The sequence below is a fragment of the Ornithorhynchus anatinus genome, chromosome 11, assembly GCF_004115215.2.
Source record: "Ornithorhynchus anatinus isolate Pmale09 chromosome 11, mOrnAna1.pri.v4, whole genome shotgun sequence".
Taxonomy (NCBI): domain Eukaryota; kingdom Metazoa; phylum Chordata; class Mammalia; order Monotremata; family Ornithorhynchidae; genus Ornithorhynchus; species Ornithorhynchus anatinus.
Window position 1 is genome coordinate 53,613,352 of NC_041738.1, and position 27,218 is coordinate 53,640,569.

Below are 27,218 nucleotides of genomic sequence, written 5' to 3' on the forward strand. Positions count from 1 at the left end.
AACTTGGAGACTGTTCTTTAAAATACTCTAATTGAAATGCAGATATCGCTCTCACAAGTATTGTAGCTTTGGAGGCCTCTGGGTTAGCTTCATTAGAGCCAAGTGATTAGGAGAGGGTTTGACTAATTGGTGTGGCTCTCTACCCGCTAGCACACGCTTAAAAGCAATGCTATCATTTGAGAGCAGTATCATTGGTCTTTTTACGGTTATTATTATTATTATTACTGAATCCTCGAATCTCTCCTCAATCCTCTATCACTTTCTCTCTGCCCTTCTAAGTCAGAAATATTCTATTTGGACTCATGGAGGCTGAGCATGGCCCGGAACAAAAAGAAGCATTTCAGACCAGAGATCCAAGCAACATCTAGCCCGGCAGTTAACCAGAGAAACACAGCCTCAAAAATAAATAGATAAAGAAATAAATGAAATAAAGTTCCCTCCCTAGGATCAGCTTCCTTCCTCTTTCAGAAGCTGTGTAAGCATTCCCACTTCCGACAAGACAGCGAATATCTGCAACATTTTTCCTGGAAGGATTAGTTAACAGTCTACCCCGGAGCAAACGGGAGGCTCCTGCAATCTTGCTGAGGCAGCAATGCTGAGCAGAAAGCATGCTATTAAAGACAGGACTATTAAAACATGTTTCAACTCCTTGACGTGAAGGCTCCATTTCCCATGAAAGCCAGGACTGTGAGCTTCTCCAAAGGGCCATTTTTACGAAGGGGAAGAAATCATCATCATGACTCCCTCTTGCCGGAACGCTTCAAAAGCGAATGTCAGACATTTTGGAAGTCGGAGCCACCCCAGTACGTCCCCCCAAACTGACTCCACACATGAAAAGGGAAAGGGGGAGGCTAGGGCTCAAGACAAATTCAAGCTTATCCCATCTGCCTTCAGGACCGTAGGATACCTTAAAGGGCACATCAGATGAAAACACCAAACTCTTTTCTAAAGATCTAGGGAGTGTCAAACCCTCTGAATGCCTTCCAAAATAGCAATACGATTATGTGCCTTAAAACTTGGGTACAGATAGGGGTTTGCTAAAGATGCACGGCTCTGGGGAATAACCTATGGGCTCTTCCACCCAAATGAGAATTCCCTTTGGTGGATTTCTGAAGACTAACTGTGAGCCGGAAATCCCAAATGAGGCATTCTGGTAACTACGAGGGCACCGCAGCTCAACGCTAGACACAAGCGGCTCTGAAAGAAAAGTACAAAACATCCATTTTTAGCCGTTGTCCAAGATGAGTCCCCTCAAAGTTAAAGTGGCAGGGGGCAAGGGGGAACAGGGGTGGGGGATGTCACAGGGCTGTAATGTCACCATCTGCACCTCACTTGTTACACACCACATTTTCCTGCCCGGTGCTGCTCAACCACACAAGATACCTAAGCAGTGACTGCAAAAAGACTCATGAACAGGAACGTGTTTTCAGCTCGCACATAAGAAGACTAGCCCCATTTCTGACCCAGAGGTGGTTTCCTGGAATCCATCTGTCCCACATTAGGCCCCCAGAGCGGTCGAGGGGCTGAAGTCGGCCCAATGTCTGGGCCCGAGGGTCAACTGGGGGACACCTGGTGTCGGTCAGAGAGGACCCCAGAGTTGGAAACGGGAACCGAGTGTTCCCTGCTGCCTCACAGTTTCATTCTTTCAGGCGTAGTTATTGAGCGCTTACTGTGTGCGGAGCACTGTACAATACCACAATAACAGTCACATTCCCTGCCCAAAGCAAGCTGTCGGTCTAGACGAACGAGCTTCAGCAGCGGTGGCCTCCATTTCAAGTGTTGGGGGTGCCTTTGGAAGAGCACTCCCTTTCCGTTTCGAAGCCAGAGCACGATCGAGGCTGTGGTCCGACCACCAGGAGTGCAGAGTTGCTTCCAGAGCATTTTTGGTGACCTGACGATAATGATTTCGCTTAAAAAACAAGCACAGCTTTCTGGTTAAGGCAAATGGCACTAAGGAACACTAAAGGTCTCCTGAGAAAACGACAAAGCTCAGTTTTTGCACCGCGAAGGTGGCCCATGAATCTCTCCACCAACGATCGTACTGAAATACGCATGACAGCTTTGAAGTGAACTGCCTATGACACTAAGTTAAAGATGTCTTCTATTTTCTTCAAAATGGGACCCCACCAGTCTAAGCCTTGGTAATTTTACTCAAGCCGGCCAAGAAAGCATGGCAAGAAAGTCTCCATTCGCTTCAAAGTCTGGGGCCGTCGGCTGTACTTATTCCTCGGTATCACGTAACACTCACGACTATCATCCCACTTTGACTTCCTGAAAGCCGTCTTAGCAGAAACAGGTGCAGCAACACAAGTCAGAGGAAGCAGGCTAGAATATGGCCTGGGATCCTAGCTGAATTCATTTCCGAACAACAAAACACAAAGGAAAAGTTTATCTCTAGATTTACGTTCTGGAAGTACACCTGATGCCCTTTCTGCATATAAGCTGATATGAGCATGATCTGGATATCTCTTCTTCAATGAAACATTTGCACCCTTGCCATCCGGCCCATTTGCCCTCCATAAGTGGCCCCTAAGATGATGGAGGGGGTTCCTAAATCCAGCTAAACTCAACCAACTTCCCTTAGCAGCGGCAGGGTTGTCGTTCCATGCAAACTCAGCAAGGGTCTGAATATTCACTTCTGGTGAATGACACATTCCTAGTCGAGTTAAGGACACATCTGCCCTCCAGAGAAATTCTAAACCAGTCAGGAAAAAGAATGGGGGAGGGCAGAAGACTAGCACCTCCAGGCAGGATATGAAGGCTCCACAGGGAAAGACACGCGGCAAGAAATTGTTTTCTCGGAAGAATGACCATCAAAATGTGGGCCACTTTGGTCATCCTCGATTTTTATTTTTTAATGTCCCACGGCACTCACCTAGGGCAATGCTTCCCACCCTCCCTCAGATTATGAACTCACTGTGGGCAGGGAATGTCACTGTTTATTGTTGTACTCTACTTTCCCAAGCGCTTGGAACAGTGCGCTGCACACAGTAAGCGCTTAATAAATACGACTAAATGAATGAAGGAAAGATGGGTGACGTTGGGGGCAAAAGGTCCACATCTGGAATGCACTTGGCTCAAACATTCAATCAATCAAGTTTACTGAGCCTATATGTGCAAACCATTGTACAGTACTCTCCTGCCCAAGTCTATTTCAACAAAGGCATTTTTTATTTATAGCTTAGGTTAATGCATACAAATGTGTCCCTCAAGGCTTACCATTCAGCAGCCTGACTCTTTCTAGGGTAAACAGCAAATGGGTGGCAAATCCAAAGTATTTACTCAACTGCTACTCTGCGCAGAGCATTGTACTAAGCGCTGGGGAGAGTACAACAGACATAGGGGAGATGGCCCTTGCCCACAAGGAGCTTACAAATGAATGGGGGAGATGGACACATAATCGTTTAGAGAAAGGGGAAAGAAGTGTTTAAGAAAAGGGCACGGAGATCAAAATGGACAGAGGTGTGATATGAGCTTGTGAGTGCTGAAGTGACAGCTGGGAGGTTGTAACCTGGAGAAAAGAGTAAATAATCCGAGAAGGCTTCCCGAAGGAGGTGGGATCTCAGAAGTGTGACCTAGTGGATAAGGCAAGGGCCTGGGTTCTAATTCTGGCTCCACCATTTGTCTGTTGGTGACCACGGGCAAGTCACTTCACTTCTCTGTGCCTCTGTTACCTCATCTGTAAAATGGGGTTGAAGACTGTGGGCCCCATGTGGGACAGGTACTGTGTCTAATCTGATTAGCTTGTATCTACCCCAAGCGCTTAGTGCCTGGCCCATAGTAAAGGTTTAAATACTTCAAATAAATCTGATGGGGACAGCTGTCCCCCAACAGATTTGAAGGGAGAGGAAGTGAGTCGACAGGACGTGAGAAAGAGGTCAGTGGTGGGAAAGACAAGAACGAGGCACGCTGAGCATGATCGTTGAGTGGAAATGGACAGCGTGAGCTGGGTTGCGGTAGAAGAGAATGGATAGGGAGGGAGAAGGAGCTGAAGTCTGATGCCAATGGTCAACAGTATCTGGTTGACGCAGAGAGATAACCGCCGAAGGCTTTTGAGGAAAAGAGAGCCGTAGGATGAGTGACTTTTTAGAAAGATGATTCGAGTCGCAGAGGCAAGTAAAGACTGGAGATGGGGGAGAGGCTGAAGCTTGCCGTAATAGTCTAGCTGGGATATGACAAGCTTCAATTAATCAGTCGCATTTACTGAGCACTGACTGTGGGCAGAACTCTTGTACTAAGTGCTTGGGGGAGTACAATATAACAGAATTGGTAGGCATTTTCCCACCCACAAGGAGCTTACCATTTAGACTATAAACTCGTTGTGGGCAGGGAATGTGACTACCAACTTTGTCACCTCGTTACACTGTACTCTCCCCCAAGTGCTTAGTAACGTGCTCTGCACACAGTAAGCGCTCAAATACGACTGACTGATTTTGAGGACCCCCAGGGTGGTGGCCTTTGGGTGAAGGAAAGGCAGATTGGGATTCTGGGGGGAAACGAGCAAGATTTAGAGAAGGACTGAATGGGAGAGCTGAAGGAAGTCAAGGAGTCAAGAACAAGTCCACGGCTGTGGGCTTCAGACACAGTGAGGATGGGAGTTGAAGATGTCAGTGAAACAACCAGATGGAGGTGTCCTGCCAACAAGAGACACTGCAAGAGAGTGGATGGGAAAAGGTCAAGGCTAGCGAGATTGATTTAGGTGGTTGAGGCCACATGAGTGCATGAGCTCAGAGTAGGAGACCCACCAGAGCAGGGCCTTGAGGGACTTCCCGACAGGAAGGAAGAAATGGAATCAGAGTTGGAGAAGAAGATAAACAACAGATAGAAGGAGAACCGGGACAGAACTGAAAAAAATATGCTTGACAATTCCTCCAGCTCCAGGGAGGTAGAAAACAAGATCTGGAACCCCAGGAAAGATGGCGGCCTGCTCCTGTGCGGGGTCCCCACTGGTAGCCTGATGATGATTCTTCACTGCATGCCTGCTCAGGCAAATGGTGATACTTCCCAGGGTAACAAGCATTGCTGGGTATTTCCATTTCCTCTTTTTTTTCCAATCCTGATTTCTAGAAAATGAGTCCCTTTTAGGACACCCTAATCTTTCTTAAAAGATAGCATTGCCTACTTGGTTCTATGTGATGTCTAAACTCTAAGTCTTCCATCTCATATACAGGAGAAACAGTTTCCCCTGTTCCAGCTCCACAGCACTTATGTATATATCTGTAAATTTAATTATATTAATGTCTGTCTCTCCCTCTAGACTGAAAACTCACTGGGGGCATGGACTGTGTCTGTTTTATTGTTATAGCGTACTCTCCCAAGCACTCAGCACAGTGCTCTGCACACACTAAGCTCTCGTCCAATATGACTGAATGAATGAAAGTTTCTTTAACAAAGTAGTTGGCTGCAAAGGAAACAATATTATAGCTACGTATCTTGGAGTACATGTATTTTTTCAGGTAAATTATGGCCCAAATCTATCCGGGGCCAATCTACCATTGGCAGATCTTGCTGAGTGCAGGGCAGGATCACTGCTTCTGAAATCAAATACTATTAGTCCTGCCTCCCAGTCTGCTTCCAAGGCCTGGGAGTCAAACTCAGGACAGATCCCAGAAAGCTCGGGACCACAGGAATCCTGTTTAAATGAGGCAGGTGTGGGACAGAGGTCATTCTGAGGTTCCGTTGTTAGTTTCAGCTCTGTCACCGGCCAGCTGTGCACCCCTGGATTTCTCAGCCTCAGCTTCCCTAGTTGTACAATAAGGACAAGGCCTGCTTCCTCCTACCTCCCAGCGACGGCGCAAGGATGGAATGAGATCGCTGATGTGAAAGGGCTTTGAAAACAGAGAAGCTTTAGCCAAATTTGAAGTTCCAATATTACGAGGTATACACTAGGATGTAATTTCAGCAAAAATATCCCATCTGCACGACCTCAACCTTAATATTTTTCAGACCTTGCTGTGATGAACGGCAACAGAAGTGAACTATTAGCAAATCCTCCCCTACTGCCTTCAAGGTAACAAATCAAATACCGTCCAGCTCTGGGCACATTCTGGGACATCAATCAATTCATCAGTGGTATTTACTGAGGGCTTACCGTGTGCAGAGCCCTGTACTAAGCACCATTCTCTGACAGGCTTATGAGCCACCATTAGGCTTGCCCCAAGCAGAGGCAGAGTTATGGAATCCCAGCTGAAGAGATGAACATAAACCATACGAGGCCAACCGGATTAGCTTGTACGTACCCCGGTGCTCAGTACGGTGCCTGGTACATAGTAAGCACTTAAATACCATTAAAAAAACAGTAATCCATCTACAACCTTCATCTGAAGCCAAAACCATAGAAAATCTGTTCAATGTTACGTTCTTTCTCCTCCTACACAAGCACCAAAAATGAGGAAATCGGGTAGGGAGAAACAACTTTTTTTTTATATATATATAAAATGCACCACCCACAAACTACACTAGCTCGGTTCACGAGGAGACGCAGGAAACCGAGCCAAAAGGGAATACCACAATCCATACTGAAGATCATATTATAGAAATCTATTTTCGCGTTTGTGCTTTTAATTCAAATGAAAGAAACGATCACTGCAAAGACATCTTCCCTCCTGCCAGCCACTACTAAAACACCGTGTCTGGTGTCATTTCCACATTTTTCTAGCTTGCAGTCCTAACAGAAAGGAGATTGCATGAAAAACCAACTAACCCAGTTCCCTTTCTGCTCTGAGCTTCTGGGAAAAATTCTTTAAAACCATTTCTCATTTCCAAACCCTAGAGCCTCTCTACATTGAAAAAGGAATGCTTTCTCAAATACATTTTTTAACAATACAATCCCACTCATTTTCCAAAAACTATTCAGACCGAAAAGGAAGCATTTGAACATTATTCCGGCACACAGCTGGGCTCAGACACCTGTGGCTAATAGCTGCAAGGTAACTGGGACAAGAAACATTACTCCCAGCCTGAAGCAGGGCAAGGTGATTCGAACAAGACAAACAAGGCTTATTCTTTAGATTTCAAATGAGGCAGGACTAAACTCTTGCAGCTATGGTACTCGGCGTTTTCTCTGTCCATTTGCTAATCCAGAAGGCAGCCTCCATGCTGGAGGAAAACCGCTTCCTGCTTCCATTTGCACAGGGGTCTTAAAAGTCATTGCCTGCCACCTTCCCTTTAATTCACCCTTCTCCCCGCCCCCCTCCAAAGCAACTCACAGTACCTAGAATTCAGGGAATCCTGGATTGGATAGTTTAGCACATACCCAGCTCAGAAAGCATATTCTAGCACACACCCATCCACTTCACAGGAATCTATGAAGTGTCGCCGTTACCTGGGTTGAGAGTTCTCTTCGTACATTCGCTCTTTTCCTTCCTTAAAGAGGCTGATGGTCTGCTTGGTCTTCTTCATCAGGTTTTCCATGAAGACCCTGAAGTATTCATTTTCTCCAAGTGTCTCCATCTTACCCTCATATCTTGACAAGATGGTGCGCAGATGCTGGTAGGTATCTGGCAGCAGGTCTAAGATATATGGCGGGCTGTTCTTTAAAGCCAGTTTGGGGTTCTGACATAAACGCACCACCTGGAAGAAATTGGCCAGCAGAAAAGTCACTTGGCTGTGCGGGGCAATTTAAAAGCTACGAGCAAATAACTCACTGAATGTTCCCTTAACTGAGTCTTCAAAACCGAAAGAGGGCCCGAGGAGGGTGTGCCATGCCCCACTGACTAAATCTAGATTAAAAAAAAAAATACTTTTGAGTATTTTCTGCCTTGAGAAGTATATTTACAGTGTCTTTGTTCAACATTACGACCACGACTTTCAGTGATAACCACTGTACTTATTTCCGAGAAAGGGAGCAAGACTGGGGAAGGATGAGGCGAGGGGTGAGAGGAGAAGATCGGGGAGGATTTAACCCCATTTTACAGATGGGGAAAACAAGGCCAGAAGAGTGTGAGTGTGCGTGTGTGTATGTGTGTCTTTCCCCCTTCCCCCCAACCCATCATCACCTCCAAGTGCAATCCACCACAAGTCCTGTCACTTCACACCCTTGCATGTGCTGAACCGTGAAGACTAGGAGCAAAGACTGGTCCCTGAAGTCAGTGAAGAAGCTCCCATCACCCCAAGAAACAGTCATGCTGGGAAGCTAGGGCATTCTGCAAGATCCCAGCCTTGACCATCTGCCGGTGTTTAATTTTTGCTCTGCTTAAATTCCCACGATCTTCCTGGGCTGACCTATGCCTTTTAATTTCCCTTTCCTTCTTATCAAATTATTGAAAGTGGCCTTCTTCTGATTTAAATTCCTAGGACAGCATCTTGAACTTTCTGGATATCAATATATGTTGAATTAGAAAAACATGTAAGCATATGACAATAAATCATATGTTAGGAACCCAGTGCCACTTACTAAATACTTTGGAAAAAAGAGTGCATAATGCACACTAGAAGGAAAGGAATCAATCGATCGTACTTACTGAGCACTTACTCTTCCAGGAAGGCAGCTGAAATCACTTTAGTTATGTATGCTACACGTTAATCTCAACAATTAATCAATCATTGGCATTTCTGGGTGCTTACTGCGTGCAGAGCACTGCACTAAGCGCTCGAGCGAGTACAGTACAAAAGAACACAAATAAGACTAGACTGTAAGCTCAGCGTGGGCGGGGAACATGTCTGCCAACTCTCTTACAACATACTCTCCCAAGCGCTTAGTACAGAGCTCTGAACACAGTAAGCGCTCAATTATTACAGCTGACTGATTGATATAATGCTGGCTACGAAGACTAAAACAAGATCAGTATCGCACACTGAAGGCAGAGCTATCCAAATTCCCACCTGTAGGAGGATGACATTTTAATGGTAAAAACAATCTATACATTCTAGTCACTTCTGCTTTCCCTGACTCTCCCTGGGGCCATTTGGTTTTTCTCTCTTGCTGCCAATTAGAAAATGGGCCATTTGCATCCGAAGAGAATTAGACTGTTGCCAGGTCTGGCCAGGACCAACTTGAGCTCATTCCCACCGTAACCTGTCCTGTGGAGAAGGCATCTGTCGGAATCACCTGACTTTACTGATTCAAACTCGAGAATTCCTTGCATGTATATATAGCCTCCATGAAACTCTAGAGCCTCTTAGATTATAATCGTTACGGTATTTGTTAAACTCTCATCAAGCACTGTTCTGAGTGCTGAGGTAGATACAAGATAGCACTACAGAGTCACACCAATATCCTGGTTGACATTGTTACACAAATACCACAGTCGCCCTGTACATGTGGTTTCTTAGACGGTAAAAAGTAGAAGTCAGCAAGCTAACCCCTTTTGATTGGGTATCCACAGTGGGGAGAGCGCTACATTAGACACAGCGATTACTAACAGAGTAGTAACCCAAGTTGCGCCCTCCGGAATCTGAAAATCTAATCCGAGGGGCCAGACCAAGTTCACAGCTACACACTACTGTCTTTTGTCTTCAAAGGCGAGGCCACTAAGGGTGAAGCTTACCTTCGGGGGTGCAGAGGGCTAATGTACAGTTTAGAGAGAACATAAGTAAGGACAAAAAGAAAGAAAAGGTATGAGGGTGCCTTCTCTAAACTGTAAGCTCATTATGGGCAGGGACTGTGTCTGCTAACTCTGTACTCTCCCAACCGCTTAGTACAGTGCTCTGCACCCCGTAAGCGCTCGATAAATCGAAGAGGCTCCTGAGCAATATCGTTGCCTCGAGTCAGGAGGGGTCACTCTGGGGAGGCTTCATGGAGGATGGGGTTTCGGGAGCTTTGAGCTCTAAAAACAGTCATCAGATCTAAAGGTTGCTCGCTACTTTAATCAGTAAACCAACAGTATTCAGTGGGCACCCAAGGGTAAAGAACTGTACTAAGTGGTAGGGAGAGTATTACCGAGGCAACAAAAACATGGCCCCTGCCTTCAGGCAGGCTGCAGTCAGTCCAATGGGGAAGACAGGCACAAAATCATTTCCAGAGAGGAGGAAGAGGAGAGTGGAAGGTGAAGATGATGATGAATAAGTGCTCATAAAGCAGTGTACATAAATCGAGACGCACAAAAGTACTACGGGTGGTTTAGAGGGCCCAAATACTGAGATGATGCTTAACTGAGAGATCAAGTGAAACAACTGATGTGAAAGCACCTTGAAAGGTAAAAGGGCCATGCAACACAACAAGATATTACGAGCTGAGGTAGTAGATGGGAGGATATGACCTGAGGAGAAGAAAAATTAATCTAGGAAAGCCTCTTGGAGGAGGTTGGATTTCAGGAGGATTTTGAAACTGAGGAGGGTGGGTAGATTTGAAGGGGAGAGGGAGTTTCAGGTAGCAGGAAGAGTGTGAGCAAGGGACCAGAGGTGGGAGAGGAAAGAAGGAGGCACAGGATGAGGTGGGAGGAATGAAGAAGAGTGTGAGCTGGGGGTGTAGCGGGAGAAGAGAGTAAGGGCTGATGGGGGGCCTTAAAGCCCCTTCAGAGCCCTCCAAAAATTCCACGACCTCCTCCCAAGCCTTCCCCAACTAAGCAGCGTGGCCTAGAGGAAATCCATCAACAGAACAATCAACTGCATTTACTGGGCGCTTACTCTGTGCAGAGCTTTGTACTAAGAGCTTTGGGAGAGTTCAATATAACAGAGTTGGTAGACCCGTTCCCTGACCACAATGAGTTTAAAAGTGGACGGGCCTGGGAGTCAGAAGACCTGGCTTCCAATCCCAGCTCTGCCACTTGTCGGCTGTGGGACCTTGGGCACATCACTTTCCTTCTCTGTGCCTGAAACAGTAACTCATCTGTAAGATGGGCATTAAATCCTATTCCCTCCTACTCAGACTGTGAGCCCCAAGTTGAACAGAGACTGTGGCCTGCCCAGTGATCCTTTATCTACTCCAGTGCTTAGTACAAAGCTTGACACACAGTAAGCACTAAACAAGTACCATTTAATTAAAAAAAAAATCAGTTCGGCCAATTCTCATCAAGCCTTCAGTCAGTTCCCTCTCACACTTGCATAGGGTTTATTCAATGATGTTCATCTTCAGCACTTGTTTAAAATATAGGCATATCTGATATTTCCATGTGCATCCGCTCAGTTTGAGAGTGCAGACTCCTTGTGGTCAGTACCTTCTCAAGCTGTGAGAAGCAGCGTAGCCTGATGGATGGAGCACGGGCCTGGGAGTCAGAAGGACCTGGGTTCTAATCCCAGCTCCGTCACATGTCTGCTGTGTAAGCTTAAGCAAGTCACTTCACTTCTCTGTGCCTCCGTTACCTCATCTGCCAAATGGGGATTGAGACTGTGAGGCCAATGTGGGACAAGGACTATTTTCACCTTGAATACCTTGTATCTACCCCAGCATTTTCTCTTTCAGGGTCACACCTGGAGAGTTCCCAGTCCTCTACCAGTCTTGACTACAGAAGGGAGAGTCAGGCAGAAGCATATCCATTTCATTCCTAGCTTGGCCACTGGTTAGCAAGTGGAAAGCAACTGGTCCAAGTCAAAACTCACCTGTGCTGGGCAGCAGTGGCATGGGAGAGAATCAAGGGGCAAGACTCAAGTTTACTGCGTGGACGGAGGCAGCGGTAAACCACTTCCATATTTTTACTAAGGAAACTCTACGGATCCACTACCAGAACGACTGCAGATGGAGGTGGGGCGTTCTGGGAGAGATGCGTCCATGGCGTCGCTACGGGTCGAAGTCGACTCGACGGCAGAAGACAAGACCCCAGCGCTTAGCGCAGTACCTGGGGCATAGTAAACACTTAAATACCATAAAAAAGTATCGTCTTATAGAGGCTCCTGGTGTGTCTCCCAAGCGTTCAGTACAGTAGATTGTACCCAGAAGGCCCTCAATAAATACCATTACTACTAATGCTCAAGAGTTTCAGCTCCGTGTGGGTGAGGAACGGCTCCCAAATACACACAGTAAGCACTCGATAAATACGACTGATTGACTGATTTAATGAGGAGAGATCTCTGCAGAATGCTTTAGAAAAATACTCTCGGCAGTGATGTGAAGTATATGTTCTTGAGCTCATCCACTTGATCAAAGAGTCGGGGCAAAACTGCCCAGTGTATATTTTTCGGAGCTTCCCGCTGAGGAAAACTTCTTTGGCTCCTGATATCGAGCAAGTCTAGTCAGTCCTGCCCTGATGGATGCTTTCATTACACGACTGAGCTAGGGCACACTCAAAGAATTAGGGAACGTTCTTCCTAGGATAGAAGTGTGTTCTGGAATATAGGATTGACAGGCAGGTGCAAATACAACCAGCGTAGGTAGATGGGGTGTGCACATGCCGATGGGGAGGGGAGGAAAGGAATGTCGGACAAAGGGTGAAGCGGTCATGCGTCCCAACCTTCTGAGGCACCCTGGGCTTGGGAGTCAGGAGACCTGGGTTCTAGTCCCGGTCATTCATTCACTCATGCATTCAATCGAATCTACTGAGCGCTTACTGTGTGCAGAGGATGGTACTAAGTGCTTGGCACAGTACAATATAACAATAAACAGACACATTCCCTGTCTACGGCAAGCTTATAGACTCCCACCTCTTGTCTGCCTTGCAGGTTCCAGCAAGTCACTTCACCTCTCTGTGCCTCCTCATAAAATGGGGACCAATTCCCTGCTCGCCTTCCTCCTTACAGTGGGGGCCCTGTTCGGGGCAGGGACAATCTCCAACCTGATTTTGGGGATCCTACCCTAGGGCTTAACACAGAGTAAGCACTTAGTAAATGACATCTTTCTGACTATGATATATCACATTTTATTTACTGTACTGTGCTTTGTGATGCTCTGGATTTTTGAAGCTTTACAATATGTACATTGTCAATGGCATTCACTGGGCATTTACTATGTGCAGAGCACTGTACTAAGCACTTGAGAGGTTACACTATAACAGAGTTGGCCGACGCAATCCCTGCCCACATTGAGCTTCCAGGCTAGAGGATATCCTTGTACTCTCCCATTTCCCCTACCTGTAATTTATAATTTAATTTGTAATTTAAAATAAGTCTGTCTTCCCCTCTAGCCCTGTAAGCTCCATGTGGGTGGGGATCATGTCTTCCGATTTTACTGAATTCTACTCTTCCCAGTGTTCAATCCAGTGGTCCGCACACAGGAAGTGCTCAATAAACGCCACTGGAGTGATTGATTTAGATACACTGAAAAAACAGTGAATGGCAAGACTGTAAATCATCTCTGTGAGTGATGGACACCACGACAGAGGAATCTGCATCGGGAAACATCTACCCGCAACCCATTAATTCCCACTGAATCAATGGTTACTATAATGCAATTTTCCCAAAAGGCAAGCTTTTTCCAGAACACAACTACGGTGGTACAGCAGAAATGACTACACTTTAAATGAACGGAGGAACTTGCATCAGTCAAATCCCTGGGGAGCAAGAGGGGAAGAGAGAGAGAGGGAGAAACATGGCTTGACAATCCACCACCTCTAGAAAAGCTTTCAGGAAGGGTCCCTAGTGAACGTTTCACATCCTAAGTTAACATTAGGAGCATGGATAAGTGCTCCAATGAGTCTGGGCATCGGCCGGCTTAATTTTCCACCCCTGAATTAGGTAACACAACTTCCTTAACAATGGGGTGGGGGGGGGGGAAGCATTCTCAACCCTCCATTGTCAAGAGCAAGGAAGAAAAAAGCTGCAACGTCACTCGCCTTCCTACCGAGTTTGTCCTCCATTTGGCAAACTTTATATTGTTTTCTTAGTCCTGCAGCAATACAAATGGCTGCCTTTTGTTTACTTCTCTGCCTGGGTACTTGCAGCATCATTCCGGACAATGTCAAAGGAATGTGCACAGCCCTGGGAGAGAGACCAGCAGTGTGCCCCGTTCCACGTCCTACACTCCTTTCCCCATACATAGTCCTCTTTTCCCTGGGTTGCTCCCTCGGCCGCCCGAAGAAGTCTTGAATCTGTAGGAGAAGACTGGAAAGCGACTTCAATCGTGGTAGACGGCGTTGAGCTTCAAGCTTTAAAATTTCCCTTTAAAGAGTTAAAAGTGTGGGAGAGCAAATGAGCGTCTAATTCAGTTACAGACTCCTTGTGAGTCCTTTAAGCTCTGAAAGGAGTTTGCGTTCTGCTTTTCCAGGTCCCGCCCCCGCTTCTCCAAAAGCAATACTGAGCATCTGTGTGACCTAGTGGATGGGGCATAACAGGCCTGGGAGTCAGCAGTTCTACGATCTAATGCTGGCTCTGCCCCTCGCGCCTGATGTGTCACCCTGGGGAAGTCACTTCACTTCCTCAGCTACCTCATCTGTAAAATGGGGATAAAATACACTTTCTCCCTCCCAAACTGTAAACCACATGTCTGGTAGGGATTGTGTCCAATCTGTTTAAAAGCTCATCCTCCAGACTGCAATCTCGCTGTGGGCACGGCATGTATCTGTTTACTGTTGGACTGTACTCTTGCAAGTGCTTAGTAGAGTGCTGTGCACACAGTAAGCGCTCAATAAATACGACTGAATGAATCCCAGTCCTTAGGTCAGTGCTTTGTGCACAGTAAGTGCTTAACAAATACTGTAATTATTATTATTACTATCATTCCCACTACTACAAGCTCTCAACTTTTCCCACTCAGACGATACCCTCTCACTACCCACCTTGACATTTTTAGGTTGGACCAAGGTTGCGGACAGCCCTTACAACGGACATTACCTTACTTTTTAGGGCTCCCACCACGGTGATTTTCAGACCCCAAGCTCCACAGGAGCCCCAAATACTTCAACACCAACTACGGGGATGAATATGTCCAACCTGATTTTCCTTTCTGGTATTTGTTACAGCGCTTCCTATGCATCAAACATTGATCTAAGCACTGAGATAGGTACAGGTTACTTAGGTTGATATTTGTTAAGCGCTTACTATGTGCCAAGCACTGTTCTAAGCGCCGGGGTAGATACAAGCTAATCAGGTTGGTCCACATGGGGTTCACAGTCTTAATCCCCATTTTACAGATGAGGTAACTGAAGCACAGAGAAGTGAAGTGGCTTGCCTAAGGTCACACAGCCGACAAGCAGCAGAGCCGGGATTAGAACCCACGTCCTCTGACTCCCAAGCCTGGGCTCTTGCCACTTAGCCACGCTGCTTCTCAATTGGATAGTCCCTGTCCCGCATGAGGCTCAGAGTCTAAGAGGGAGGTAGGCTGAATCCCCATTTTACAGATGAGGTAACTAAGGCCCAGCGAAGTTGAGGACGTGCCCACACACACAGCAAGCAATTGGCAAAGCTGGGATTAGAACCCAAGTCCGTCTGACTCCCAGATCCGGGCTCTATCCACTAGGTCACAGCTGCTTCTCAGTTGGATTGGATCTTCCCCGGCGCTCAGCACAGAGCTCGGCAGGTAGTAAGCAAGAGCTTAACTAATACCACAATATTATTGTTATATTTCCAACCCATGGTATTGGTCTGGGGGCTCGTCACGGGTGTGGCGTACCCAAGCTCTGAGGGTTTTCGGCAAGCGGCCGGCAGAGTAACGACGAGGAGGGTGGGCTGCCTTCTCATCAGTCCCCGTAAACCCTTGCAGCGATCACAAGCCCCTGAGTGTCCAGATCTTTTGCCCTTGACACGCTCGCAGATTAGTACAGTGCTCTGCACACATTAAGTGCTTAATAAATTACCCTTGATGGGTTGATAGGATGCATGTTAGAGAAGCAGTGTGGCTCAGTGGAAAGAGCCCGGGCTTGGGAGCCAGAGGTCATGGGTTCGAATCCCGGCTCTGCCACATGTCAGCTGTGTGACTGTGGGCAAGTCACTTAACTTCCCTGTGCCTCAGTGACCTCACCTGTAAAATGGGGATTAAGACTGGGAGCCTCACATGGGACAACCTGATTACCCTGTATCTCCCCCAGCAGTTAGAACAGTGCTCTGCACATAGTAAGCGCTTAACAAATACCAACATTATTATTATTATGTTAGAGTCTTTCTCCTTCGTGTGCCTTTTTTTTAAATCAGTGACTTGAGGAGCAGTACAGCTTTTAAATACACACCCCGCAGTTCATCTTTACATTATGATTATATTTTTCTAAAACAAAGCAATTAGTAACTTGCATTTTATTTTCAATGAAGCTGTATCATTGAGTAATGGGCACCCAAAAAAGCCCTTAAATTCTTAATTACTGTTCTCCTTCACCCACTTACCAAAACTCTATTCAGGTTCCGAACAATAATTGCTACATCAGATGCCTCAAATACCACCCTATGGCAGAACCACACTTATTAAGAGCACTCTATCAGTTATCATCTGCAGCAAATAGCTAATTACCCCACCATCGCTTTCAGTTATCTCGCGAGTACACGTTATCTCCCGTCAAATCTTCCTGAACTTTCATTGAGGCAAAATACAGCTCGACGAATCAAAGAGATGGGGTAAATTCTAGAGCGACCCGAGTCCTTGTCCACATTTTTGGCCTTGGCTCGAAGCTTTGTGAGGAAATGAGCTTTGTGCTTCCTGAGCAGTTTCCTCCTGCACTTTGCACCGTCGCCCGAAATCTCACGACGGCGAGTGGAAAAGGCACCCGGAAAGCCATTTCTGAAAGCACCCAAGGAAGCCGCCTAAGCATGAGTTCGTCGATACTCTAGACTGCAAGCTCGCTGCGGGCAGGGACCGTGTCTACCAACTCTGATGTACTGCACTCTCCCAAGGGCTTAGTTAGGTGCTCTGCCTATAGTGCCTCAGTTACCTCATCTGTAAAATGGGGATTAAGACTGGGAACCTCATGTCGGACAACCTGATTACCTTGTACTCCCCCCAGCGCTTAGAACAGTGTTCTGCACAAAGTAAGCGCTTAACAAATATCAACATTAATATTATTATGGTAAGCACTCAATAAATTACCACTGATTGATTGATCCTGAGTAAACACTAAGACATCCTAAATAGACCCCTTCTAGACTGTAAGCTCATTGTAGGCAGGTTACGTGTCTGCCAATTCTGTTGTACTCGCCCAAGCACTCAGTAGAGGGCTCCGCAATAGTCAGCTCTCAATAAATACCATTGATTGATTGGTCACGTGGGCTAAGAGCTCTATTCGGCCTCAACCTTGAGGATGTTGCTCTGGGCAAGTGACTGGTGAACCAGACATTTCCTGGGAACCAGAGGTGGAGTGGAGGCCAGTGAAGGGACCGGCTCACTTGATGGAAGAACACCCTTACATGCTGTTCGGTAACAGTGGATATATTCAAAAGGCGATGGCAGTGAGTCGATCAATCAATGGCATTTATTAAGCACTCTGTACAGAGCACTGTACTAAGCCCGTGGGAGAATACAAATCGATAAAAGTTTCGGGTTTTTTTTTTAACAGTATTTAAGTACTTACGTACATACCTGTAATTTCTTTATTTGTATTGATGTCTGTCTCCCCACCCCACCTCCCCCACCCGCCAAGACTGTAAGCTTGTTGTGGGCAGGGAATGTGTCTATTGTTGTTTTGTACTCTCCCAAGCGCTTAGTATGCACAATAAGCGCTCAATACATACGACGGAATGAATGAATGAATGTACACCAGGCACTGTACTATGCACCGGGGTAGATACAAGCTAATCAGGTTGGACCCAATCCCTGCCCCACATAGGGCTCACAGTTCTTAATCCTCATTTTACAGATGAGGGAGCTGAGGCACAAAAAAGTGAAGTGACTTGCTCAACGTCACAGAGCAGACGAGTGGGAGAGCCAGGATTAGAATACAGATCCTTCTGACTACCAGGCCCAGGCTTTATCCACTAGTCCAAGCTGCTTCCCCATTAGGTCATGCTGCTTCCATGCTTCCTGACCACAAGAAGCTTAGAGTCTAGAGGGGGAGACAGTCATTAAAATAAATTATGGATCTGTATCTAAGTGTTATGGGGCTGGGGGTGGAGTGAATATCAAGTGATCCAGCATGGCCTAGTGGCTACAGCAGGGACCTGGGAGTCAGAAGGACCTGGGTTCTAATCCCTTCTCTGCTGCTTGTCTGCTGGGTGATCTTGGGCAATTCACTGAACTTTTCTATGTGGATTAAGACTGTGAGCTCCGTGTGGGCCATGAACTGTGTCCAACCTGATTACTTTGTATCTACCCCAGCACTTAGTACAGTGCCTGGCAAGCAGTAAACACTTTACAAATATCAATAAAATAAAATTAAAAAGTGCTTAAAGGGGAAAGAGTTAAATGTACTGGAGACACAGAAGGGAGAGAGGGTAGGGAAAATGAGTCCTACAGTTGGCCATCTTTTTCCTATACCAAAACAACTTCCAACCAAAGGCAATTAAGAAGGATTCACCGCCACCACCCTCATTATTATCATTTACAATAATAATAACTGTAGTATTATTATTAAGAGCACTCTATCAGTTATCATCTGCAGCAAATAGCTAATTACCACACCATCGCTTTCAGTTATCTCGCGAGTACACGTTATCTCCCGTCAAATCTTCCTGAACTTTCATTGAGGCAAAATACAGCTCGACGAATCAAAGAGATGGGGTAAATTCTAGAAATTATCATTCTAAATTATTATTATAATTATTATAATACATATACATATAATACATATAATACAGTTATTATTATTATTATTAGAGTCGAGAGTACAGTACAGTAGATACCGATAATCAGATCCCACAAGGGGTTCACAGTCTAAGTAGAAGGGAGAACAGATATCTAATCCCCATTTTGCACTGAGGCCCAGAGAAGCGACTTGTCAAGGTCACCCAGCAGGTATGTGCGGGAGTTGGGATTAGAACTCAGTTCCTCTGACTCCCAAGCCCACGCTCTTTCCACTAGGCCATGTTGCTCCTCTTACAAATAACCTTATCGTTCTGGGAATTAATAAACGTTAAGAGATCCGAATATCAAATCAAGCTTGACACCTCCTCCAAGTCCGAGGTACAGAAGGAATCCGTGGTTCATTTTAAGTATAGATATTCCTCAAAAACGAGGCAAGCTCGAACCCCGCCCCTGCTAGGATCTCCGGAGCAGGGCTGGCTCCACACACTCTTGACACCATCTAACCTTTGTTAATGAATTCATATCCGTGCATTGCACAACTTACAGCTCAAGATATGTGCTCTAAGAAAAAGCTCTCAGTAAGCAGGGTGGAGGGAGGGGAGGGGGGCAAGAAAAGGCAAGGGAAGAGAGGGGAGGGACGTTCAGTTAATTGGCCCGGCTGCCGCTCCATGTGTGGGCCATGGACACAGGCCCTTGTACCCCATGGGAGAGGAGCGGCAGCGATGGCAGGGGGCTGGTTGCTTGGGGGAAAGGCCTCTGGAAGAGCATTCCACCACTCCCCGCTTGCCACAGCTCCCTCTGAGAGCCCCAGGTTTGCCACCTCCCTGCCCAAGGGACACAGATCCCCATAAGGGGGTTCAGACAGTCAATGAGGGCTATCCCAACTCAGTTCTGCCAGAAAAGAGAACACGCTTCAATGTTTAGCATTTCTTCAACCACCTCTCTTTTAGTCTTGTTTTCTTCTTACAGCTTAAGAATCAGTTCCTCTCCCCATTTTCCCCATAAGGAAAATGAACACGGGTAAGAGAGTCCTGGCAAATCAGACCCCTGATTTTCGGGTTGCTTTTTAATAATAATGTTGGTATTTGTTAAGCGCTTACTATGTGAAGGGCACTGTTCTAAGCGCTGGGGGAGATACAGGGTCATCAGGTTGTCCCACGTGAGGCTCACAGTTAATCCCCATTTTACAGATGAGGTAACTGAGGCACAGAGAAGTGAAGTGACTTGCCCAGCGTCACACAGCTGACAAGTGGCAGAGCCAGGAGTCAAACTCATGACCTCTGACTCTGAAGCCCAGGCTCTTTCCACTGAGATGCTTCAAGTTCATCAATGGAGATCTCTTAGAGGAGAACTCCGCTATAAACCTTGTCATTTCAGGCTAATTCCCTGGCAAAAATATTCTTTTTTAGAAAATCTGGGAACTCCCTTCAACCCATCTTGCAGTTTTCCACCATCCCGCCACATACAATGACAGGGATTCCCTTCGTCTCCAAGGCCCATCGTCCCCAACCAGGGCCAAGGTCGGGGAAAGGAATTCCTGGAATCTTCTTTATCTGATCCCGGACTAAAAAGGGACTTATCATAGCTTGGTCAAATCAACGAATCAGTAGTATTTATTGAGCAGAGCATTACACCGGGCACATGAGAGAGTACATTAAGAGAAGACGCGTAGCTAAATGGAAAGAGTACGGGCCTGGGAGTCAGGGGACCTGGGTCCTGATCCCGTCTCTGCCACCTGTCTGCTGCCTAGCCTTGGGCAAGTACTTAACTTCTCTGTGACTCAGTTTCCCAAATGGGGATTCAAATACCTGTTCTCCCTCCTACTTAGACTGGGAGTCCCATGTAGGGCAGAGACTGTTTCCAACCTGATTATTTTGTAGCTACCCCAGTGCTTAGTACGGTCTTGGCACATGATAAGCATCTAACATGCACCATAATAATAGTAATTATTGTAATGAGAGTAGAACTGGTAGACCATGATGCCTGCCCTCAAGGATAATGCTGTCTAGTCCAGGGACACTGACACTAAAATAGTTCGCAGTTAAGCGGAAGCAATAGAATATAAAGGGATGAATGTAAATGCTAAGGGATCGGGGAGACAGATGGGTTTGTTCTAAAGGGCTTGGGTGGCAGGGAAGTGCAGAAGTGGTTGTGGGGGGGAATAAGTTGGGGGCAGGAGAGGTTAGCTGGAGAAAGCTTCCTAGAAGCTTTCAGAAGGTCCTTGATGTCAGGGAGAGGAATCATCTGCCAGATGAGAAGAGGAATTAAGTTCCAGGCAGAAGGGAGGATGCTAGCAAGAGGTCGGAGGAGAAAGAGTCGAGAAGGAGGCACAGGGAGTAGGTTGGCTCGAGAGGAGTGACGCAGGCAGGCTGGGGTGGAGTGGGAGAGGAACAGAGATAAGTAAGGGGGAGAGAGCTGATTGAGAGCCTTAAAGTCAACAGTCGGAAGTTTCGGCTTTCACGGGGCAGGGAAGGAACAACTGTTTTGGATCCTTGAGATGCGGGCAAATGGTATGGACCTCAAGCCCCATATTTCAGTGGGGGTCTCCCGAGTTTGTAATCAGCTTTTGAAACAACACAGTCACCAAAAAGTTCCAAGTGACCTTTCAAAACATCCTTGGCAATACTCTGGCTCAATACTTCCCATTATTGTGAGTTAGGGCCCTCCAGTTCCAGATGCCACCATCTTCAGATTTCACCATGCAAATACACTCCCAAACACTCCACTTGCTTTTGCGGGGTGAAATCGGAGGCGGCGGTGCCCAGATCTGGTGCCTAGCTGCCTACTAGATGCTGCCATCTTGTATTTCACCGGGCAGGCCCAAGTCAGTGGTGTGGCAAATTCACAGGGCTCACACAGTTAGAAAAACAAGGCTCTACCCACCATCTCCCAGGTGCATGATCCCATCACACGCCTCAAAAATCTCTTAACATTGATGGCCCACATTAATCTCTGCTGAAAACCCCATACCACCTCTCTCATGTCACAATGAGGCACCCAGCAGGGTAGAAGAGTCTATCTCAGCCTGAGCAGGTGGCTGAGAAGTACCCAAACACCACACCTGATAAGCTCTTCTTGCCACCAAGCAGAATTATCAAAAAAGATCTGTATAGATTTGGGGCAGGGGTAGGGGTAAGGGTGAGGAGAGAGAGGAGCTAAGGGAGAACAAACAGAAATATATTTTTAACCATTTCAGTTTGGCAACGTTCATTTTTCAATAGAGGCAAACGGAAGCACACCGTGGCCGGTTATTTCCAACGGATTTCAAAGGGTAAAATGTGAAAATGTGCCCATCGCCTCCCGACGGTCTGTCCTTCTAGAACCATTTAATCCTAGGGAAAAAAAAGCTTTGAAGAATCACAGAGTGACTACAATCTTCCATTGGGTGTGGACTAATGCCAAAAAATACATCCCCTTTTCTTTCTTCCCCCTCTCTGTGAATTATTTTACTGTCCTTTTCTCCAGCTATTTTGTAAACTCTATGAGAGCAAGGATCATGTCTACTATCATGCTCAAAAGTCTTTAAAACAGTGCTCGATGCACAGTAGGGCTCGAGGATCTGGGTTCCACTTGCCCGTTGGTGACTCTGGTCATGTCACAATTTCTCGGGGCCTCACTGTCCTCATCTGTTAAAATGGGCATTCAAAACCTGGTCCTCCACCCTGTTAGACTGTGAGCCCCATGTGAGATGGCAACTCTGCCCAATCTGATTGCTTTGTATTTACCCCAGTATTTAGCACGCAGTAATGCTGAACAAATACTACATTATTATCATTAACTGAACAGACTGCAGGCATATGTGGAGCACAGGAGATGGTACAGCTGAACTGTACGTTAGCAACTGGGACAGACTTCACTCCGGCTCTGCCACTATCTTGTTGTGGTGGGATTCTAGTGAGATTCTGAAGAGTGGAATGACCCGCTTGTTCAAAGGCAAGGTGCTACTGAGTACATTTATCGCTATGGTAGCCCTGCTTTGGGTAAAAAATACATAAATAAAAACCTGTCTTTGTCTGAAAACCAGGTTTGAGCCTCCAGATAGATGTGATGCCTCCCACCTTCCTCAAAAGCTTCTTCAGATGTAAAAAGCTCAACATAGTACACGAATTCTTAGATGTCAAAGGGGAAAAATTAATGGGGCCCTTTTAAATGCACCATCCCACAGAACAAGGGTACTTAAGGGCTATGTCCCCTCATTCTCGGGAATGGGAATCGGCCAAGAACACTTCTTGTAGTTCTTTTGAATATTGAATTTTCAATATTTTGCACTTCCTGCACCCACACTCTCTTACCAAGGTCTATTAGTATTAGCAACAAAGCCTAAGGTCTCTTCGCTGTAAGACTCTTATTTAAAAGATCACTTCAGAAGCCAGTTCTGAATGGAAAAAACAGACCTCTGCTTTGGGGGTGATGACAAAAATCAACATTTCTAAACCAATATGAGGAGTGCCCAACCCAGGGGAAAACCCGATCTCTGGCTGGGGTTTTAAATCCAAATCTGACACACATTTGGGTCTTCAGCTAGGATCAGCATTCTCTAAAATTACAGAAGCCAGTAACAGGGAAAATATAGTTTAGAGAAGGGGCCCGCTCGACTGTAAACCCACTGTGGGCAGGGAATGTGTCTGCTTATTGGTATATTGTACTCTCCCAAACAGTACAGTGCTCTAGACACAGTAAGAACACAATAAATACGATTGATTGAATTAGTGAATCTTAAATCCTTGGCATGTAATAGTGTGGTACTAGTGACAAGATTTATTGAGCATATATAAAACACCTTTACATTTATGAAGTGCTTCACAATGATGTTTTTATTTGTTGTTATCCAAGTCTCCCCATGAGGAATTTTCCTTGTACTGATGCGGAATCCAGGCTAAATTCCACCAGAGTTAATGAATGCACTCAGTAAATACCACCGATTGACTAATTCCTGCAATCACCTTAGCCCCACTGTCATTAACAAAGGTGAAAAATGCCAGAAGCAGGGTGACCTATTGGAAAGAGTGTGGGCCTGGAAGCCAGAGGACCTAGGTTCTAATCCCAGTTCCACCATGTGCCTGCTGTGTGACCTTGGGCAAGTCACTTAACTTCTCTGTGCCTCAATTCCCTCATCTGCAAAATGGGGATTTAATACCTGTTCCTCCTCCTAAACTGTGAGCCCCGTGTGGAACCGGATTAGCTTGTATCTACCCCAGAGTTTAGTACAGTACTTGGCACATAATAACCACTTAAACACCAATCTTACTGTTATTAAAGTGCAGTGCTCCCAAACTTCAGACTGACAGCTCCAAATTCTCTGGACTAACCCAGGCTATTTTCCAATAATTGGACAGTGGAAGAAAGTCGAACGTCAGTCCAGCCCTCCAGACCGTAAACTCGTTGTGGTCAGGGAACGTGTCTACCAACTTTATGTATTGTACTCTCCCAAAGGCTTAGGACAGTGCTCTGCACACAGTAAGCGCTCAGTAAATACCATCGATGATGATCTCCAAACCCAAACTGGTCAAACAATTCTGCAGTGCTGAAATACCTTTCGCTCTTGCAAAAGGGAAGCTCACTAGAGCTGTAAAAATGGAACTAGACAAACCACCGTGAGGACCCGAGAAGAGAGTACGGGGCTTGGCGTGGGCTCGGCAGATACAGTCTCTAACGGAACGATAAGTAAAAACCGGGCCAAAAGCGTGAGATGCCCTGCTCGGCTTCCTCGCCCTCGGCTGTGCATCTTCAGGGCGGTGATGCGTGGGATCAGGACACCACGGAATACAAAAGCCCAACCTCGGCAGTGGACTGGAGTCAACGTTCCCACAGGAAACAGCGGTAGATCCAGCTACTATATATGGAGAGGAAATTCCATCCGGGTCTCACAACTGAAGACCACCCCCCCCAAATCCCACAGCCGATGGTTTTAAATTCTGCAGGGCATTGAGCACCCGGGACCTCTAAGGGTTATTCCTTCACGGAAAGCCTCCATCCTACCGTCCTACTCCTCGCTATTGGCTTTAAAGCTCTCCATCGGCTTGTGCCCTCCTACCTCACTTCTCTTCTCTCCTTCTCCAAGCCAGCCGGCACACTCGGCTCTTCTGGTGCCGCTCCCCTTCTCACTGGGCCTCCATCTCGCCTGTCTCCCCGCCGACCCCCGGCCCTCGGTCCTTCCTCTGGCCTGGAACTCCCTCCCTCCTCAAATCCTCCAACCGACCCCTCTTCCCCGGTTCAAAGCCCTACCGAAGGCTCACCTCCTCCAAGAGGCCTTCCCAGACCAATCCCCCTTTTCCTGAGCTCCCCCTCCGCGTCACCTCGACTCGCTCCCTTTGCCTTTCCTCTCCCCGCCCCACAGCACTTATGTCTAAGCAGCGTGGCTCGGTGGAAAGAGCCCAGGCTCGGGAGTCCGAGGTCACGGGTTCGAACCCTGCCTCCGCCACTTGTCAGCTGTGTGACTGGGCAAGTCACTTCACTGGGCCTCGGTTCCTTCATCTGGAAAATGGGGATTAAGACTGTGAGCCTCACGGGGGACAACCTGATTTCATTCAATCTACCCCAGCGCTTAGAACAGTGCTCGACACATAGGCGCTAAACAAATCCCGACATTATTATTACGGGTTCTAATCCCAGCTCTGACACTTAGCCGTGTGACTGTGGGCAAGTCCCTTCCCTTCTCTGGGCCTCATCTGGAAAATGGGGGTGACGACTGGGTGCCCCATGGGGGCCAACCTGATGACCTTGTATCCTTCCCCAGCGCTTGGTGCAGAGTAAGCGCTTAACAAACGCCATTATTATTATTTTTATTATTAAGAGCCCCGACCAGGGGATGAAGGCTGGGAGCCCCATGGGGGGGCAACTTCAGGACCCTGTATCTACCCCAGCGCTTGGAGCAGTGCTTGGCACACAGTAAGCGCTTAACAAATGCTATTATTGTTATTATTAAGAGCCCCGACGGGGGGATGAAGACTGTGAGACCCATGGGGGGGCAACTTTATCTACCCCAGCGCTTGGAGCAGTGCTTGGCGCACAGTAAGCGCTTAACAAAGGCCATCATCATTATCGTTATATTATTATTAAGAGCCCCGACGGAGGATGAAGCCTGTGAGGTCCACGGGGGCCACCTCAGGACCCTGTATCTACCCCAGTGCTTGGCGCACAGTAAGAGCTTAACAGATATCATCATTATGATTATACTATTAAGAGCTCCAACGGTGGGGGGATGAAGACTGTGAGGTCCACGGGGGCCAACCTCAGCACCCTGTATCTTCCCCAGCGCTTGGAGCACAGTGAGGGCTTAACAGATGATATTATTATTTTATTTTTTTATTATTCTCAAGAACCCCGGGGCTACACCCCCCCCCCCCCCCGGTCTCCTCACCTTGTCCATTAGCTTCCAGCACTTCTCCACCATCTTCTTGTCCACGGCTCCCGGCGGGTGGGGGCTGAGGTGGTGATGATGATGGTGGGGCTGGAAGGCGTCCTTCATCAGGCCGATGAGGCCCCCGCCGCCCCCGCCCGAGCCGGACGCGGCCCCGGCTCCGGCCCCGGACGCGGCCCCGGATCCTTTCTTCACGTTGCCGGCCATCGCCCGGGCCGGGGGAAGGAGCGGGGAGGAGGGAAGGGCCGGTCCTCGCCGGCTGCCGGGGCTGAGGAGAAGCGGCCGCCCGCCGAGGACCGGACGGCAGGGGGAGGGAGGGAGGGAGGGAGGGAGCGCGCGCGCCCACCGCGGGAGCGCGAGGGGGCGCGCGAGGGGGCGCGTGGGGGGGGGGGGGCGCGCGAGGGGGCGGCGCGCGGGCGTTGCTGGGCGGGGCCCGGTCGCTAAGGGGCGGGGCCCCGGCGCGCGCCCCGCTCCGGACCGGATGTGGGGGGCGCCTAGAGAAAACGCCTAGAGAAAGCGCCCCTCCTCCCCACCAACCGGGCCGCCGCGAGGGCGGGAAAAGGGGGACGAGCGGCGGCCGGCGGGACCCCCGCGGCCTCAGTTTCCTTCCTCCCGCCCTTCCCCTCCGACCGCAGCCTGCCCGGCGAGCGCGGCCCCGGCGGGAGGGGAAATGGGGGGCGAAGGGGGCGGGGGCCCGCCTCCGCCTCTGCGCCTGCGCCCCGGCCGCGGGGACTGGGGCATGCGCAGTTGAGCGTAGGGGGGGGGGGCTGGCGGCGCCTGCGCGCGCCGCCGGTTCGAATCCCGGCCCCCTGGCACCTCAGGTGACATTCATTCATTCATTCATTCAATAGTATTTATTGAGCGCTCACTAGGTGCAGAACACTGGACCAAGCGCTTGGAATGGACAGATCGGTCACAGAGAGAGACAGTCCCTGCCCTTTGACGGGCTCACAGTCTAATCGGGGGAGACGGACAGACAAGAACAATAGCAAGAAATAGAATTAAGGGGATGAACATCTCCCCACTTCCTCTCACCGAGAATTCTCTCCCCCACTTCCTTCCTCCATTCGGGCCTCCCCACATCCCGAAAAATAACCCGTTTCCCCTTTTGCGAAAAGACAGTGGTTCCCTTTCTGGAAACCGAGTTTCCCCTGAAGACATCTCTTCTCCCTTGCCACATAATAATAATGTTGGTATTTGTTAAGCGCTTACTATGTGCAGAGCACTGTTCTAAGCGTTGGGGAGATACAGGGGAATCAGGTTGTCCCACGGGAGGCTCACAGTTAATCCCCATTTTACAGATGAAGTAACTGAGGCCCAGAGAAGTGAAGTGACTTGCCCACAGTCCCACAGCTGACAAGTGGCAGAGCTGGGAGTCGAACTCATGAC

The 27,218-nt window shown here is 47.8% G+C and overlaps 1 protein-coding gene across 2 annotated transcripts in view; it reads right to left on the reverse strand.

Annotated features, from left to right (window-relative positions):
- Positions 1–26,128, reverse strand: part of CBL (Cbl proto-oncogene) — a 63,636-nt gene extending 37,508 nt beyond the window's left edge. For both annotated transcript variants that reach the window (XM_029075083.2, XM_029075081.2), the window contains exons 1-2: positions 25,830–26,128; positions 7,325–7,572 (exon numbers count right to left, since the gene is read on the reverse strand). In XM_029075083.2, the coding sequence (XP_028930916.1) occupies positions 7,325–7,572; positions 25,830–26,036 (455 nt within the window). In that variant the 5' untranslated portion in view covers positions 26,037–26,128. The remainder of the gene's footprint in view (positions 1–7,324; positions 7,573–25,829) is intronic.
- Positions 26,129–27,218: the final 1,090 nt, after the last annotated feature.